The sequence below is a fragment of the Gobio gobio genome, assembly GCF_949357685.1.
Source record: "Gobio gobio genome assembly, chromosome: 8".
In the NCBI taxonomy this organism is placed as follows: domain Eukaryota; kingdom Metazoa; phylum Chordata; class Actinopteri; order Cypriniformes; family Gobionidae; genus Gobio; species Gobio gobio.
Window position 1 is genome coordinate 57,048,857 of NC_137114.1, and position 14,114 is coordinate 57,062,970.

General features: G+C 44.2%; 1 protein-coding gene across 1 annotated transcript in view; it reads right to left on the reverse strand.

Annotated features, from left to right (window-relative positions):
* The window catches only part of LOC307130529 (NXPE family member 3-like), a 58,470-nt gene that overhangs the window by 14,164 nt on the left and 30,192 nt on the right, over nt 1-14,114 (reverse strand). Inside the window, exons 3-7 of the mRNA XM_079823561.1 lie at nt 3,950-4,342; nt 3,439-3,854; nt 3,271-3,347; nt 2,935-3,138; nt 2,521-2,858 (exon numbers count right to left, since the gene is read on the reverse strand). Of these exons, the coding sequence (XP_079679687.1) occupies nt 2,521-2,858; nt 2,935-3,138; nt 3,271-3,347; nt 3,439-3,854; nt 3,950-4,342 (1,428 nt within the window). The remainder of the gene's footprint in view (nt 1-2,520; nt 2,859-2,934; nt 3,139-3,270; nt 3,348-3,438; nt 3,855-3,949; nt 4,343-14,114) is intronic.

A 14,114-nucleotide genomic window follows, 5' to 3' on the forward strand; every position in this document is an offset into this window, starting at 1 on the left:
TCGCCACAGTTGCTGTACCATCACTGCATGGCCGAGTCACTAGTTCGTCTCCTCAGTGAAAAACAATAGTGCGCTGCTCTCTCTTCCTGTTTATACCCGCAGCGCGGTGCGGAACGCAAGATGCAAATCTCGCACGCCAATGGCCCATTGGCCTGTTCTCTATATCTCAAAGCTGATAGGGGCTCCCTGAAGTGATCCCAATTCGTCTGTGACGTCCGACGTACGTCTCCGTTCCCTCCTTCAGGGAACGAGGGTTACCATACGTAACCGAGACGTTTTCTGTTATTGTCCCGTTTACTGGTTGTTCTGTTTTATTGTCAAGAGTGTTTTTTTTTCTAGTTCTTTTGTTGAATAAAAACTTTACTGCTGCACTTAGATCCTCTCTCTCATCGTTCATTGCAATCGTGTGTGACGGTAGTAGTAGTATCAGTACTCTGGTGGATTTTGTAGGCAGGTTAAGACTGGATTTAGATTTGTAAAATGTACTGTAAAGGAATGCCAATAGTGAAGTGACCCATACTTGGAATTTGTGCTCTGCATTTAACCCATCCAAGTGCACACACACAGTAGTGAACACACACACACCCAGAGCAGTGAGCAGCCCTATTGCTGCGGCGCCCGGGGACTTTGCATGAATATTTAAATATTGCATTTTGTTATAGTTTAAAGACTGGATTTAGATTTTTTTTTTAATCTACTATGAGGGAATATTAATATTCTTTTGTTGTTGTTTTTTTTTAAGCTAATACAATTATGACAGGCTATTATAATTTTGGTAAATGTATAATGTAATACATTTCTCATAACATAATAATTATTACATTACGAATATTTTATTACAATAATAATGTAATACTTATTACAATATGTGCAGTTTTTACATGATATGCAGTTATTACATTATGAGTTGCTACACTCCCCTTTAAATCATGAAATATGTGCCGCAATAACATGACACCATTTTTCATTTAAGGCGAGACACGGCAGGTGAAAACATAATTTTTTCATGCAGTGGTCAATTTTGAGATTTTGGGCCAGTTTGCTCCCTTAACATGTAAGCTTTCATGTCAAAATAAAAAAAATGTCAACATTACACATTAAGGTGGTTATTTAATTATATTTGGTCACCGTGCGCCTTTAGATTTCGACCCGAAATCATCAAACGTTATTCTAGCGCGATCTCTCCTGCCGTCTCCATTCACAGAAACATGTCATGTTTGGTATCATTATAAAGCTCTCAGTCTCACACACAGCGCTGGCTAATCCAAATATGGACATTTCCTTTGTAGAACTAACCAACTGCGAAAATTTGCAGCCGAAAACCACATCTGATTGGTCGATGTGAATTTCTCACGCGCTGCCGCTTGCTTGTGTATTCTCCACCTGAGAGAAAGTGCAGACAATGCTGAAATCGGCTCATAAACGCTCACAGAAAAGACCAAGTAGCAAGAGCTAGTAAAAAGAAAGTAAACAACAACAGATTAGACAACGAAACCCCGTCAGAATTAGATTCAAATAGTTATAGATGGACCAATACAACAAACAGGGACAGTTCATCAGCAGTTTTTGTGACTGGTGTTTGTTAAGGTAGTTCTCTTAAGGTAGATCTCTAATAGCTATTGCTATTAATAATTTATTCATTTATCAATTTCCACGTGTTTTAAATATTATACACTACTGATATTAATTAACTGAATATATATTTTGTTTGTAGGTTGGGGGTTTTATAGAAATGTATGCAGTTATACAGTATAAAACTTTAAAGGCCGTTTTCTCAAAATGAGTTTTTCCTCACACTCAGAATCAGATTTATCCACTTCAGGAGCACCTACAAGCCCCAACTTTTGCAGTCTTATACTGAACTATAATCTGAAGGCTTTTACAGAGGGATTTGTTGATATATCATTCCTATCCTGAGTTATAGGTCCTTTAACTCCAAAAAACATGGCGAAAATAGATTTTTTTAAGGCTATTGTCAGTATTCTCTAATTTACTAAAGCACAGAATAAGATATCCAGAATCCCCTCTGTTAAAGCCCTCTCATCTAACATGTCAACAAATAGAACCAAGAATTTTAAACATGGTCCTTTCCAATTTCCAGATTTTGTTTTTGGAAAAGTATGCAAATGAGCGTATATTTAAGTATATAAGGCCTCATTTGCATATTAAAACATTAATTTACACAAAACGTGTAATACATTTTTTTCTTATGTTTATGCCAGTAATAAACTGGAGAAGTTTCACAGTGATATCTTGTAATTAAAAAAAAAATCCCTATTCACCTGTAGTGTCTCGCCTTAACATCATCCCCAATTAATGATAGTAAACTGATGTGTTTATGGCATTATGGCAAACTGAGGTTGATGTGTTTAGATGAAATATCTGTTATTAACTGTACATCAATAAATAACATCAATCCTGTGCTACGGGAACTGCCGTTGATACAGGCTACAGAGGAAGATATTTTATGCTGCTATTTGAAGCTTCCGCTTTTGAAGTGACAAAAGCCTATAACATTACCTTATAGCCAGTGTTGGCAGTCTTGATTATAACAGTAGTAGCAGGTGCGCGCTGTAACAAGGCTAGAACAGCTTTGCGGACACTCAACACTCTATGGGTGAAGAAATCCAGGGGGTATGTGGAGAAATGGAACCCCAGATTGAACACAAGGACAGTGTCGGATCCTCCAGCCAGGTTATTGATCTCATTACTCATGTAGTGCAGATTAGAAAATACTGCTTTCATAGTTTGCCAAGGAAGGCCGTGAGGCCTCCAGCATAAGTCAATTTTGTTCGCCACATCCACTGCTATGAGTGGCCCAAAGAAATATGGTTTGTTGAAAAACTTCTCCTCCAGGGCTGAAAAACAGACCCACAATTACTGCATTTATAAACTGTATACTATATAATTCTAATTAACAAATAAGCAACTCACTTGGTAATGTTTCCACAAGGAATTGAAACCACTGTTTTGAAGTAGAGTCTCCCATCATGTAGATGTGTTTGTCTTTCAGGCAGTCTGTTGTCGCTTGGGTTGTAAAATGGCGGGCGCTACAGACAAATGAAGTCCACACATCATTCAGGTAAAAGCCAGCCGGAACTGGAGTGTGTAAACCAGGACGACATTTCTCTGTAACATCTGCAGGACGAATAAATGTAGGTTCTGTCAAATGTATACGTTTTTAAAAAGGAGATTTTATTTGACTTGAAAATTGATTATGTGCAACACATTTCCCATTATTCTGCTGGGTTAAGCTATTGACCAACATACCAATAGTTCCATTTCCATCAGATTGAAAAATGTTTATGATCCTTTTATCTCCATTGATACCTTTGTTAGTTTGCTCCCTGCCAAAGAGAACATGGTTGTCATAATTCCTTTCCATCAATGCATCAAATAGATCAAATGCACAGTCAATCAAAAGTTTGTTAATCTCACATAAGCAATTTCTCCTCATCAGTCAGGGGGTTGTTATAACCACCCAAAGAGGTGTACACAAGGGCATTGCATGGCAGTGATTTGGGTCTCTGACAGAGCCAAGTTTCTCCAGTAGGTGGATCGATGTATTCACAGCAGCAGTTTCCTTGTCTCATACGCTCTAGTCCATTCTTGCCCCACTTTAAATTACACACCATTATTTCCTCCAGCCAGGTATTATTTGGTCCTGATCCCTCATAATGTCCATAGAAAAACACTCTGTCAGCGTCAGTATCTGTGAGATGCTTCAGGAGCTGCACAACTTCACTGGAGTGAATTAGACGCACAGCCACCTGTGCCTCTCCGACCCACGGCAGGAGGAAGCGTACAGAGTAGGAGCCATTGAGCAGGTCTACCACCTCCCCAAAAACACTGGCCTGTGACAGAGGCACATTTTCAGTATAACTCTCTATGACACAAGCAGCAGATTAGATCATGTTAAGTACATCATGTGTAAAAAAAAATCACTGACCTTAGTTTTGTCCCAGAACAGCTTGGCTTGAAAAAAGTCACCTCCGTAACCCTTGGATTTGTTGCCAAAGTCCTTTGCGTGCACAGTAACAAAAAGTTCCTCCCCTATTTGATAGCTCTCTTTCAGGTCCTGAATGATGAATTCAGTGTGGTCTGGACTAGTCGTCATGGACACATTTGTGATTGCTCTGTCAGGCCTGGGCCAGTAAAGAGCCCTCTGTAACCTGGAGTAGTCATATAAAGTGATACCGAATTCAGAGTAAAATGAGATTGACTCTTCTGAAGTGAGTACTGAAGGAGAAGAGGAATTTGTATGGAGGCCGGCAAAGTGCAGAGAGAAAAAGCTGGGTGGAGGGTGTTTCTTCCTTGCTTTACCTACATAAGACCATTTGACCTACAAATACACAAAATATTGTTGTTAATCAAAAGTTTTGTCTTCAATAGTTTTGACTACAATCATGCTTGTAGATTACTAAACTAAACTTCTAGGGTTATGTACATAACCCTGATTCCCTGAGAAGGGAACGAGACACAGCGGCATAACGTTGATGCTATGGGAACGGCATACGGTGTGACCTGTGTCTGAATTATGCATGGAACATGGCAATTGATTGGCAGACGGCAGTCCTATAAAAAAATGATTCTAAACAGCATGGGTCTCACATAAGCATGCATTTTTACCCGATGATTTGAATGATTTCATGCATAAACAGTATCCCTTATGGTCCACTCGTTGCGTTCTTTCTTCCAGGTTGTTATTCCACACACAGCACAAAGGAAAAAGATATACTTTTTTTATGAAGGAACTGTTATGACATCCACTCCAAACATTACAAAGTTCACGATAGCTTTCATTCACACAGTAATTTCACTTCACCTAATTACTCTTCAACAGTGGACTAGCCGACGTTGTCAAAGGTTTCATCTTTGCAATGCAATTGGATCCCGTAAGTCTATGCATCACATCATATTTTGCATAGGCTCGTATGAATCAAGATCAATTTAACTATATTATTGATATGCAAATTACTACCCAGCACACATGTGACATCAAATAGTCTGTCATGTCTGTATAACGTCTGTCAGTTCAGGCCCACCTTTGCACGTCTGTGGACGTGCAAAACTGGTTCAATATCTGGACGTCTGACTAGGACCCCCTATGGATGTCTGTGGACGTGTGAAACTGGTTCAGTATCTGAACGTCCGACAAGGAAACCATTTGGACGTCTGTGGACGTGCAAAACTGGTTCAATATCTGGACGTCTGACTAGGACCCCCTATGGATGTCTGTGGACGTGCAAAACTGGTTCAATATCTGGACGTCTGACTAGGACCCCCTATGGACGTCTGTGGATGTGTGAAACTGGTTCAGTATCTGGATGTCTGACTAGGACCCCCTATGGATGTCTGTGGACGTGCAAAACTGGTTCAATATCTGGACGTCTGACTAGGACCCCCAATGGACCTCTGTGGACGTGTGAAACTGGTTCAATATCTGGACGTCTAACAAGGGACACCCTTTGGGTGTCTGTGGACGTGCAAAACTGGTTCAATATCTGGACGTCTGACTAGGACCCCCTATGGACGTCTGTGGATGTGTGAAACTGGTTCAGTATCTGGATGTCTGACTAGGACCCCCTATGGACGTCTGTGGATGTGTGAAACTAGTTCAATATCTGGACGTCTGACTAGGACCCCCTATGGACGTCTGTGGATGTGTGAAACTAGTTCAATATCTGGAGGTCTGACTAGGACCCCCTATGGATGTCTGTGGACGTGTGAAACTGGTTCAATATCTGGACGTCTGACTAGGACCCCCTATGGACGTCTGTGGATGTGTGAAACTAGTTCAATACCTGGACGTCTGACTAGGACCCCCTATGGACGTTTGTGGATGTGTGAAACTAGTTCAATATCTGGACGTCTGACTAGGACCCCCTATGGACGTCTGTTGACGTGCAAAACTGGCTCAATATCTGGACGTCTGACTAGGACCCCCTATGGACGTCTGTGGATGTGTGAAACTAGTTCAATATCTGGACGTCTGACTAGGACCCCCCTATGGACGTCTGTTGACGTGCAAAACTGGCTCAATTTCTGGACGTCTGACTAGGACCCCCTATGGACGTCTGTGGATGTGTGAAACTAGTTCAATATATGGACGTCTGACTAGGACCCCCTATGGACGTCTGTGGATGTGTGAAACTAGTTCAATATATGGACGTCTGACTAGGACCCCCTATGGACGTCTGTGGATTTGTGAAACTATTTCAATATCTGGACGTCTGACTAGGACCCCCTATGGACGTCTGTGGATGTGTGAAACTAGTTCAATATCTGGACGTCTGACTAGGACCCCTTATGGACGTCTGTGGATGTGTGAAACTAGTTCAATATCTGGAGGTCTGACTAGGACCCCCTATGGACGTCTGTGGATGTGTGAAACTAGTTCAATATCTGGATGTCTGACTAGGACCCCCTATGGACGTCTGTGGATGTGTGAAACTAGTTCAATATCTGGACGTCTGACTAGGACCCCCTATGGACGTCTGTGGATGTGTGAAACTAGTTCAATATCTGGAGGTCTGACTAGGACCCCCTATGGACGTCTGTGGATGTGTGAAACTAGTTCAATATCTGGACGTCTGACTAGGACCCCCTATGGACGTCTGTGGATGTGTGAAACTAGTTCAATATCTGGACGTCTGACTAGGACCCCCTATGGACGTCTGTGGATGTGTGAAACTAGTTCAATATCTGGACGTCTGACTAGGACCCCCTATGGACGTCTGTGGATGTGTGAAACTAGTTCAATATCTGGACGTCTGACTAGGACCCCCTATGGAAGTCTTTTGACGTGCAAAACTGGCTCAATATCTGGACGTCTGAGTAGGACCCCCTATGGACGTCTGTGGACGTGCAAAACTGGCTCAATATCTGGACGTCTGGCTAGGACCCCCTATGGACGTCTGTTGACGTGCAAAACTGGCTCAATATCTGGACGTCTGACTAGGACCCCCTATGGACGTCTGTGGATGTGTGAAACTAGTTCAATATCTGGACGTCTGACTAGGACCCCCTATGGACGTCTGTGGATGTGTGAAACTAGTTCAATATCTGGACGTCTGACTAGGACCCCCCTATGGACGTCTGTTGACGTGCAAAACTGGCTCAATTTCTGGACGTCTGACTAGGACCCCCTATGGACGTCTGTGGATGTGTGAAACTAGTTCAATATATGGACGTCTGACTAGGACCCCCTATGGACGTCTGTGGATGTGTGAAACTAGTTCAATATCTGGACGTCTGACTAGGACCCCCTATGGACGTCTGTGGATTTGTGAAACTAGTTCAATATCTGGACGTCTGACTAGGACCCCCTATGGACGTCTGTGGATGTGTGAAACTAGTTCAATATCTGGACGTCTGACTAGGACCCCCTATGGACGTCTGTGGATGTGTGAAACTAGTTCAATATCTGGACGTCTGACTAGGACCCCCTATGGACGTCTGTGGATGTGTGAAACCAGTTCAATATCTGGAGGTCTGACTAGGACCCCCTATGGACGTCTGTGGATGTGTGAAACTAGTTCAATATCTGGAGGTCCGACTAGGACCCCCTATGGACGTCTGTGGATGTGTGAAACTAGTTCAATATCTGGATGTCTGACTAGGACCCCCTATGGACGTCTGTGGATGTGTGAAACTAGTTCAATATCTGGAGGTCTGACTAGGACCCCCTATGGACGTCTGTTGACGTGCAAAACTGGCTCAATATTTGGAGGTCTGACTAGGACCCCCTATGGACGTCTGTTGACGTGCAAAACTGGCTCAATATCTGGACGTCTGACTAGGAGCCCTTATGGACGTCTGTGGATGTGTGAAACTAGTTCAATATCTGGACATCTGACTAGGACCCCCTATGGACGTCTGTGGACGTGTGAAACTGGTTCAATATCTGGACGTCTGACTAGGACCCCCTATGGACGTCTGTGGATGTGTGAAACTAGTTCAATACCTGGACGTCTGACTAGGACCCCCTATGGACGTTTGTGGATGTGTGAAACTAGTTCAATATCTGGACGTCTGACTAGGACCCCCTATGGACGTCTGTTGACGTGCAAAACTGGCTCAATATCTGGACGTCTGACTAGGACCCCCTATGGACGTCTGTGGATGTGTGAAACTAGTTCAATATCTGGACGTCTGACTAGGACCCCCTATGTACGTCTGTTGACGTGCAAAACTAGTTCAATATCTGGACGTCTGACTAGGACCCCCTATGGACGTCTGTTGACGTGCAAAACTGGCTCAATATCTGGACGTCTGACTAGGACCCCCTATGGACGTCTGTGGATGTGTGAAACTAGTTCAATATCTGGAAGTCTGACTAGGACCCCCTATGGACGTCTGTGGATGTGTGAAACTAGTTCAAAATCTGGAAGTCTGACTAGGACCCCCTATGGACGTCTGTGGACGTGTTAAACTGGATCAATATCTGGACGTCTGACTAGGACCCCCTATGGACGTCTGTGGATGTGTGAAACTAGTTCAATATCTGGACGTTTGACTAGGACCCCCTATGGACGTTTGTGGATGTGTGAAACTAGTTCAATATCTGGACGTCTGACTAGGACCCCCCTATGGACGTCTGTGGATGTGTGAAACTAGTTCAATATCTGGACGTCTGACTAGGACCTCCTATGGACGTCTGTGGATGTGTGAAACTAGTTTAATATCTGGACGTCTGACTAGGACCCCTTATGGACGTCTGTGGATGTGTGAAACTAGTTCAATATCTGGAGGTCCGACTAGGACCCCCTATGGACGTCTGTGGATGTGTGAAACTAGTTCAATATCTGGACGTCTGACTAGGACCCCCTGTGGACGTCTGTGGATGTGTGAAACTAGTTCAATATCTGGACGTCTGACTAGGACCCCTTATGGACGTCTGTGGATGTGTGAAACTAGTTCAATATCTGGACGTCTGACTAGGACCCCCTATGGACGTCTGTGGATGTGTGAAACTAGTTCAATATCTGGACGTCTGACTAGGACCCCCTGTGGACGTCTGTGGATGTGTGAAACTAGTTCAATATCTGGACGTCTGACTAGGACCCCCTATGGACGTCTTTGGATGTGTGAAACTAGTTCAATATCTGGAGGTCTGACTAGGACCCCCTATGGACGTCTGTGGATGTGTGAAACTAGTTCAATATCTGGACGTCTGACTAGGACCCCCTATGGACGTCTGTGGATGTGTGAAACTAGTTCAATATCTGGACGTCTGACTAGGACCCCCTATGGACGTCTGTGGATGTGTGAAACTAGTTCAATATCTGGACGTCTGACTAGGACCCCCTATGGACGTCTGTGGATGTGTGAAACTAGTTCAATATCTGGACGTCTGACTAGGACCCCCTATGGAAGTCTTTTGACGTGCAAAACTGGCTCAATATCTGGACGTCTGAGTAGGACCCCCTATGGACGTCTGTGGACGTGCAAAACTGGCTCAATATCTGGACGTCTGACTAGGACCCCCTATGGACGTCTGTTGACGTGCAAAACTGGCTCAATATCTGGACGTCTGACTAGGACCCCCTGTGGACGTCTGTGGATGTGTGAAACTAGTTCAATATCTGGACGTCTGACTAGGACCCCCTATGGACGTCTGTGGATGTGTGAAACTAGTTCAATATCTGGACGTCTGACTAGGACCCCCTATGGACGTCTGTGGATGTGTGAAACCAGTTCAATATCTGGAGGTCTGACTAGGACCCCCTATGGACGTCTGTGGATGTGTGAAACTAGTTCAATATCTGGACGTCTGACTAGGACCCCCTATGGACGTCTGTGGATGTGTGAAACTAGTTCAATATCTGGACGTCTGACTAGGACCCCCTATGGACGTCTGTGGATGTGTGAAACTAGTTCAATATCTGGACGTCTGACTAGGACCCCCTATGGACGTCTGTGGATGTGTGAAACTAGTTCAATATCTGGACGTCTGACTAGGACCCCCTATGGAAGTCTTTTGACGTGCAAAACTGGCTCAATATCTGGACGTCTGAGTAGGACCCCCTATGGACGTCTGTGGACGTGCAAAACTGGCTCAATATCTGGACGTCTGACTAGGACCCCCTATGGACGTCTGTTGACGTGCAAAACTGGCTCAATATCTGGACGTCTGACTAGGACCCCCTATGGACGTCTGTGGATGTGTGAAACTAGTTCAATATCTGGACGTCTGACTAGGACCCCCTATGGACGTCTGTGGATGTGTGAAACTAGTTCAATATCTGGACGTCTGACTAGGACCCCCCATGGACGTCTGTTGACGTGCAAAACTGGCTCAATTTCTGGACGTCTGACTAGGACCCCCTATGGACGTCTGTGGATGTGTGAAACTAGTTCAATATCTGGACGTCTGACTAGGACCCCCTATGGACGTCTGTGGATGTGTGAAACTAGTTCAATATCTGGACGTCTGACTAGGACCCCTTATGGACGTCTGTGGATGTGTGAAACTAGTTCAATATCTGGACGTCTGACTAGGACCCCCTATGGACGTCTGTGGATGTGTGAAACTAGTTCAATATCTGGACGTCTGACTAGGACCCCCTATGGACGTCTGTGGATGTGTGAAACTAGTTCAATATCTGGACGTCTGACTAGGACCCCCTATGGACGTCTGTGGATGTGTGAAACAAGTTCAATATCTGGAGGTCTGACTAGGACCCCCTATGGACGTCTGTGGATGTGTGAAACTAGTTCAATATCTGGACGTCTGACTAGGACCCCCTATGGACGTCTGTGGATGTGTGAAACTAGTTCAATATCTGGAAGTCTGACTAGGACCCCCTATGGACGTCTGTGGATGTGTGAAACTAGTTCAATATCTGGACGTCTGACTAGGACCCCCTATGGACGTTTGTGGATGTGTGAAACTAGTTCAATATCTGGACGTCTGACTAGGACCCCCTATGGAAGTCTTTTGACGTGCAAAACTGGCTCAATATCTGGACGTCTGAGTAGGACCCCCTATGGACGTCTGTGGATGTGCAAAACTGGCTCAATATCTGGACGTCTGGCTAGGACCCCCTATGGACGTCTGTTGACGTGCAAAACTGGCTCAATATCTGGACGTCTGACTAGGACCCCCTATGGACGTCTGTGGATGTGTGAAACTAGTTCAATATCTGGACGTCTGACTAGGACCCCCTATGGACGTCTGTGGATGTGTGAAACTAGTTCAATATCTGGACGTCTGACTAGGACCCCCTATGGACGTCTGTGGATGTGTGAAACTAGTTCAATATCTGGAGGTCTGACTAGGACCCCCTATGGACGTCTCTGGATGTGTGAAACTAGTTCAATATCTGGAGGTCTGACTAGGACCCCCTATGGACGTCTGTGGATGTGTGAAACTAGTTCAATATCTGGATGTCTGACTAGGACCCCCTATGGACGTCTGTGGATGTGTGAAACTAGTTCAATATCTGGAGGTCTGACTAGGACCCCCTATGGACGTCTGTTGACGTGCAAAACTGGCTCAATATCTGGAGGTCTGACTAGGACCCCCTATGGACGTCTGTTGACGTGCAAAACTGGCTCAATATCTGGACGTCTGACTAGGAGCCCTTATGGATGTCTGTGGATGTGTGAAACTAGTTCAATATCTGGACGTCTGACTAGGACCCCCTATGGACGTCTGTGGATGTGTGAAACTAGTTCAATATCTGGACGTCTGACTTGGACCCGCTATGGACGTCTGTGGATGTGTGAAACTAGTTCAATATCTGGACGTCTGACTAGGACCCCCTATGGACGTCTGTTGATGTGCAAAACTAGTTCAATATCTGGACGTCTGACTAGGACCCCCTATGGACGTCTGTGGATGTGCGAAATTAGTTCAATATCTGGACGTCTGACTAGGACCCCCTATGGAAGTCTTTTGACGTGCAAAACTGGCTCAATATCTGGACGTCTGAGTAGGACCCCCTATGGACGTCTGTGGACGTGCAAAACTGGCTCAATATCTGGACGTCTGGCTAGGACCCCCATGGACGTCTGTTGACGTGCAAAACTGGCTCAATATCTGGACGTCTGACTAGGACCCCCTATGGACGTCTGTGGATGTGTGAAACTAGTTCAATATCTGGACGTCTGACTAGGACCCCCTATGGACGTCTGTGGATGTGTGAAACTAGTTCAATATCTGGACGTCTGACTAGGACCCCCTATGGACGTCTGTGGATGTGTGAAACTAGTTCAATATCTGGAGGTCTGACTAGGACCCCCTATGGACGTCTGTGGATGTGTGAAACTAGTTCAATATCTGGAGGTCTGACTAGGACCCCCTATGGACGTCTGTGGATGTGTGAAACTAGTTCAATATCTGGAGGTCTGACTAGGACCCCCTATGGACGTCTGTGGATGTGTGAAACTAGTTCAATATCTGGAGGTCTGACTAGGACCCCCTATGGACGTCTGTTGACGTGCAAAACTGGCTCAATATCTGGAGGTCTGACTAGGACCCCCTATGGACGTCTGTGGATGTGTGAAACTAGTTCAATATCTGGAGGTCTGACTAGGACCCCCTATGGACGTCTGTTGACGTGCAAAACTGGCTCAATATCTGGAGGTCTGACTAGGACCCCCTATGGACGTCTGTTGACGTGCAAAACTGGCTCAATATCTGGACGTCTGACTAGGAGCCCTTATGGACGTCTGTGGATGTGTGAAACTAGTTCAATATCTGGAGGTCTGACTAGGACCCCCTATGGACGTCTGTGGATGTGTGAAACTAGTTCAATATCTGGAGGTCTGACTAGGACCCCCTATCGACGTCTGTTGACGTGCAAAACTGGCTCAATATCTGGAGGTCTGACTAGGACCCCCTATGGACGTCTGTTGACGTGCAAAACTGGCTCAATATCTGGACGTCTGACTAGGAGCCCTTATGGACGTCTGTGGATGTGTGAAACTAGTTCAATATCTGGACGTCTGACTAGGACCCCCTATGGACGTCTGTGGATGTGTGAAACTAGTTCAATATCTGGACGTCTGACTAGGACCCCCTATGGACGTCTGTGGATGTGCCAAATTTGTATAATTTCTGAACGTCTGACTAGGACCCTTTTGGGACGTCTGTGGACGTATGAATCTAGTTCAATATCGAACATCTGAATAGGGACCCTTACTGTGGTTATTTGTGGATGTGCAAGAAAGCCAGGACTCCTTTTGGACAGAAGACTATTTCAGTATCTGAACCAATCTGAAACGTGTCATTGTGAAATGTAAAAAGTATTTTGACAAATCACACAAAATACTGTTAAATAAATAAATTAAATAAAAAAATCACATTATTATATAGAAAATAGGAAATTATATTTGATATTAAGTTGATATTATTCAATCATGGCAAAATTATTCAATTATTTACAATTTCTTTAATATATGGATTGAGAAAGGCAAACTTTCTGGGAAATTTCTGGAAAAAAAAATATTGGTGAAATTTTGCCCAATTTTAATAGCAAAAGTTGCAGTGCATGTACACGTAATTTCCAGCATTAAAAGCAATTCAGTAGAATTGGAACCCACTATCAAGCGATCTTGCACACAGGGTTGAGCCCACAATGAGCCTACAATTTCACTGATTTATATTGCATTTTTCTTTTTTTGAAGTTTGAAGGACCATATGTGTATTTTATATATATATTTTTTTGTTGTTGTAAAGACTCCTAATTCAATGCTGATTTAGCACATATATCATCATTTAGCACACTACAGTTATTAATATTAGTTTGAGCATGTCCTGATGTCATTGGATGACACTGAATACTGTACTGATATAGCAAATACATGTTTATATGTGTGAGATTATATGTGCTAAATAAATCAGGATTGTTTTTCAGTGAAATGTCCCTTCAAATAAGTAAATTAAAGAATTGTTACATTTTATCACACACATATAGCAAAGGCATGTGGTCCAGTTTTGGTATAAATCTGGCACAGCTGGTGCAGATGTGGGCCAAACATCTATTTTGACTAATTTTGGTATGTGGAATTCATTTCTGCCATTGATATGACCATATTGGGTGATTTTTGACCTTGAAAGGGCATGGTCAAGGTCGTTTTCTATTTCTACAGCGAGCTGCAGGATG